Consider the following 5,206-nt stretch of genomic DNA (forward strand, 5'->3'; position numbering starts at 1 on the left):
CCTAGAGATGGCTTTATGATTTAAATAGTGAAGTTTTAGATCACTTACGGGATCAGTAACAGGATCTACCTGCTTTTGAGTTACACCAGGATGAAGCCATCTGCCCCTAACACCCTCATGTATGTTAAGTGGTGCTAATAGCTTGGGCCGCAGATCTGAATAAGCTCCTTATCCATGACCTAGAGTAAAAATGTGAAGGCCTTGCAGAAATGGACACTGTAGTGTGAAGGCTACAGTCTCTCACTGGCGTAAAAAGTGACAATGATCTAGGGAGTAGGAACAAGAAAAAAATAAGGCCTTATTGTTCCCAAGGGACAGGTGCCCAAGATTGAAGAAAGCTTTGTGGGTGAACTGGCTAGCTACGCCCGGTTTTCATTCTCTCGTCTGTTGTAATAGGCCCATCTTAATAGTGAAAAGTGGTAGTCTGCAGCTGTCACCTTTGAAGACCTGGGTAAAGGAGAGATACCTGAGTTCCCAGGAGAGGCTAGAGATGAGATAACATTGAGTAGTGAGAGGGTTCATCTGAGATTAAGTATATGTAATCTAGATGATCAAAAAGAGGCTAGATTATCAAATGAATGAGAAAGGGAGGAGATCTGAGAACTCCTGTCCTACTCTGTATGCATTCACATAATGGAAGAGTAATCAACTACATGTAAAATAGCAGTTCAACATTTTTCATTTTTTTCTAAAGATATCATTCAATACTTGAGAACTAGAAAAACTGAGTTTATATTGTACCATCAAGTTATTTAAAACAATACTGTGGTTACTAAAATGGCAGCTTAAGCTTTTGTCACCTCTTTAAAACAGAAGAGCAAAAGGATGCAAGAAAACAGTGAAGCGGTTCTGTTCTCCAGGTCATATTGCTTATTCACTCTTGCATGGGGTTAAGTTTTAATTATGCTCACCCACTTAATTCTATCCTCTTGTATAAGAACCCTTCAAATTAGAGTAGAGGCAGGAAATTGGTGGTATGGACTTCTGGAAGTTTTGATGCACTAAGCATCACTCAGTAAGATTCTGTGATTGATGGGATCAGTCTGAAAACTTACAGACAAAAAAGCCATATGAAAATCAAACTAAGCAAAGTTGGTTCACTAGTCTATTAGCAAGACTACATGGAAAACTTTGTGGAGTCAAACACAAAACTAAAGTACATTGCTCCTTTCCCTCCCTTATTCCATGCCATTCCATTTTGTAAAAAACAAAAGCTGGGAGGCAGATAGAATACAGACACTGGGGTCATTTCTCAAAAACTACAAAGTAATAGGCTGCTGTGACTATGAAATACAGAAGATGAACTTGATTTGGGGTTCCCTCTTCGGAACAGGTAGGGCAAACTACAATGACTGTAACTGAGCAGCTGCAGAGTTTTATTATCCAATCATAAAAAGGACCTTTTAAATGTTTCCCTTTAACACTCTTCAATGACTGTTGTTCCAATCAAGGAGTAAAGCTTTTTCTTAACAAGTCGAAATCCTGAGCTCAGGATCAGAGTTCGTCTGAGGCTGGATGAGAAGCGACCTCGATTAAAGAAAAAGTCCCTGAGGCTGGTCCATGAGCAGTTCTCCTGCTTAAACACCAGTGTGAGCTCAAAAGTGGGCACCACACTAGAGTCACACACAATCCTATCCAGCTTTATACATACATTTTCAACTTCCATGTTCACATGCATGACACAACCTCGCAGGCCACAGGGCTCGGTGGAGGAGAGGCGAAGAACATCTTGAGCAATTCTCTGGGTCAGTTTCTCAGGGACAAGGACTTTCGAACAACCCAGTTTGGTTTGCTTTGAATTGGACAGACAGTTCTCCAGCATTTTAACTAAACTCTGGCAAGTTGTCTCCTCAAATATCACCTCACTGAGGTTGGGTTCAGGAACGACATAATCCCAGTAGTCAAAATCTGTAGATAACAGAAGTTATAAATTAAAAGAAATCCAGGAGCAGGAAAAGCACACCAAGATAGCAACATTGGTTATGCCTATCTACCACATCTACCTGTTTCTATAATTTTTGGGGGAGTCAGCTGATCTCACTTTGCTATTAACTAGTGGGGTAATAGAGGAAGTCATTTGACCTCTCATTTATGAAATAAAGGTTTTGATAAATAGTGTGGATACGATATAACCATTTTTCATTAAATTTATCTGTACACACACACACACACACACACACAATCTTAAAGACTATGTATCAAATATGGTTATCCTAGATTATCAGTGATTTTCTTTCATTTCTTGTTCCCTTACTTGCTTATGAAGATTTTCTATTTGTTTTACAGAGAACATCTATTACTTCTGGAATAAAAATGGTTATATATATGTATACACACATATATATACACACACATACACACACATATATATATACATATATATATATATACACACACATATATATATATATATATTTTTTTTTACTAAGAAACTGTTACCTTCTAACTCTAAGAATATATGAGCTAAGCTCTAAATGTTGTGGCTCAGTGGGTTGGGTCTCATTCCCCAAACTGAAAGGTCACTGGTTCAATTCCCTGTCAGGGCACATGCTTGGCCTGTGGGCCAGATCCCCTGCTGGTGTATGAAAGAGGCAACCAATCGATGTTTCTCTTGCACATCGATGTTTCTCTGCCTCTTTCTCCCTCCCTTCCCCTCTCTCTAAAAAGTAAATAAATAAAATCTTTAAAAATATATCAGTTTATTGCTGTAAAATACCTTTTTTTTTTTTGCTATTGTTCTTAAGTGATAAACTTGAATCTGAAGAGCTATATTAAATATCTATTAAATTTGTTTCTTTCTTTAAAAGTCTTTACTGGAATTGGCCTGTAAATTCCAGTTGTAGCTTTAACCTCTTTGATTAAAAATTGCTCAAAGAAGACATTTGAGGTCCACCAGGATATTTATAACTGGCTGGATAATTTTTCATGGCCAAGCAAAACAAAATAGTCTTAGGAAAACAAAATTAGATTTGTGCAAAGGAAAAGAGATAGGTCTGCATTTGGTCACCTACCTTCCAAATTAATCCCACCACTTGGCAAAATGCCACGCGCACAGTCAGCTGAGCAGGATGCAACTAGAGGTCCTGCTGGCTCCCCCTTTTAAGCCTCTTTCACCCTCATTGGCTGCTGTGCTTGCCTCTCTTCACATCATGTATTCACTTACATAATTAAAAAAAAATAACTAAATAAAGCAAATGCGTTCCAAATGATAAGGCTCCATATGTTGAAGATAAATACTTCTGGAGAGTTGGACTATAAAATTAAATAATCAACCACTTTGCCTTCAAGATGAGGAAGGCCCAAAGTTCTCCAGCGATTTGTCTATGCCCACATAGTTCCTCAGCGACAGAGGAAGGTGTTAACTTAGAAACTGCTGTTTAAAATTGTAAATGACAGTATGTCCAGCATCACTTTTGTTTTAAAATTTCCTTCTGGCATCAAAAAGGGAATAATGGGTATATCCCCAAATAGAATACTACACAGCAATAAAAAGGAAATATACTGATATAAGCAACACCATGGAAGGATCTCAAAATATTTAAGCTGCAGGAAAGAAATCAGCTACAAAAGTGTACCTATTATATAATTCCATTTACAGGAAACTCTAGAGGCAAAAGTAAACTGGGGAGGAGAGCGGGGAGTTGATGGCAAATAGGTGCGTGAGAATTTGGTGGGAGGGGGTCACGGCAATGATTATAAGGGTGCCTACATTTGTTAAAACACACACACACACACACACAACTTAAAATTCACCAAAACTTTACAACCATGTAGGGTAAGGAACTTTCCATCCCCAAAAATAGATTAGCAGACTAGACTTATACAGCCCTCAGCATTTTATTTTATTTTGTATTTTTTGGTGTTTTTGTTTCTCAACATCATGAATAGAAAATGCGAGAAAGTTTGGAAAGCAGTTTCCTCAGATGGATTTTCCGGCACTTCCATTGAGCTAAGGAATGACACCGCCCACCAGCCCACCGGATCCGATCTATGGAGGGGCTGCAACCTTCGGAGGGTAGAGCGGTGGGCAGCGAGGAAACTCACCATTTAGTAGGCTCCTCTGGTAGAAGCCATGGTCCACCAAGTCTGAAATGTTGCCTGAATTCTTATTGCTCAAACTGCCAGTTGCAACCATGGTCAACGGCTCCGTTTCCCTCGCGGGGCAGAACGACCTGGGGCGCTGGAAAAAGTAGGCAATTTGCAAGAGCCGCAATACGTATAGAGGATCCTAAAATGCCCCGTGTACCCAGAGCGAACTAGTCGAGCACTCTTTTTTTCCAAAGGGAAGGAACCAGTCCCTGCAACTAAAGTTTGCAGTCTTGCGAGGGGAGAGGCCAGTACTGCCACAACCTGAAACTCACTCAAAGTTAGCAAAACTTGGAGCGGACTTACCGGGCGGGGCACAATCCCCCCCCCCCCCCCATCCCCGCCCCGACAAGGATCCCACAGCGGAGGCCCCTGCCTCAGCAGACTCCGCAGCCAGTCCTCTGTCTCTCACCTGCTCGGAGTTTGCTGAGGTCGATGCGCTGGCAACGCTAAGGGGTAAAACGAGGCAGACACTGCTCGGAGGCTCCTCCCTCGGGAGCTCTCTGACCTGCAGGCCGCAGCAATGATCCGCACCCTGCTCAGCCTCAGGCCACCTGGCTCCCACCCCACTGAACTGCACCTCCTCAGGGGCAGCGCGCATTTTATAGGCCCAGCCTGCTCACCCGGTTGGCCCGCTCCGCCTACCTGCACCGCCTGGCCCCGGCCCTGCGCCCCGCCCCTCCCCTGGTAGGGTTGCATTTCAACCAGACTCTTCCAGCCACCCCAGGCGAGCTGCTGGGAGTTGAAGACCAGCGAGTTGCACTGTTAATACCTGCGGTTTCCGGTGGGCTGCGAGCCACCGGGACCGCAATTCCGGGCGCAGGACTCACGCCGAACTGACCACTCCCCTCTACCAACAACCTGGATTCCTTGCTGCGACCCCCTCTGCCAGCGCACTCGCGCATTCACGCTCCTGCTTCCCTCGCTGAGATTCTGTCTCGGGCAGCGGGAAGTTTCTGCCCTTTGTGTATTACTAAGACCTGAGGCTTTTCTGTGTCAGACGGAACACTTGGCTTAAGTTTGTTTCTATATTCCATGAGCATGATTTGCACTTAGTTCTGGCCTCTATCCAAATCAACTCTACCCCGAGTCCCTCGATATCTGTGACCTTCCCGGATCC

At 43.0% G+C, this 5,206-nt stretch overlaps 1 protein-coding gene across 1 annotated transcript; it reads right to left on the bottom strand.

Annotated features, from left to right (window-relative positions):
* Nucleotides 1–695: 695 nt before the first annotated feature.
* Nucleotides 696–4,650, bottom strand: DDIT4L (DNA damage inducible transcript 4 like). Its single transcript, XM_090267966.1, has 3 exons — nucleotides 4,499–4,650; nucleotides 4,045–4,180; nucleotides 696–1,908 (listed from the first exon to the last, which is right to left on the bottom strand). Exons 2-3 carry the CDS (start codon nucleotides 4,133–4,135, stop codon nucleotides 1,418–1,420), a joined length of 582 nt encoding a protein of 193 aa, XP_090124092.1. The 5' UTR covers nucleotides 4,136–4,180; nucleotides 4,499–4,650; the 3' UTR covers nucleotides 696–1,417.
* Nucleotides 4,651–5,206: the final 556 nt, after the last annotated feature.

Source organism: Furipterus horrens, unplaced genomic scaffold (assembly GCF_987537825.1).
Source record: "Furipterus horrens unplaced genomic scaffold, mFurHor1.1.pri manual_scaffold_2, whole genome shotgun sequence".
In the NCBI taxonomy this organism is placed as follows: domain Eukaryota; kingdom Metazoa; phylum Chordata; class Mammalia; order Chiroptera; family Furipteridae; genus Furipterus; species Furipterus horrens.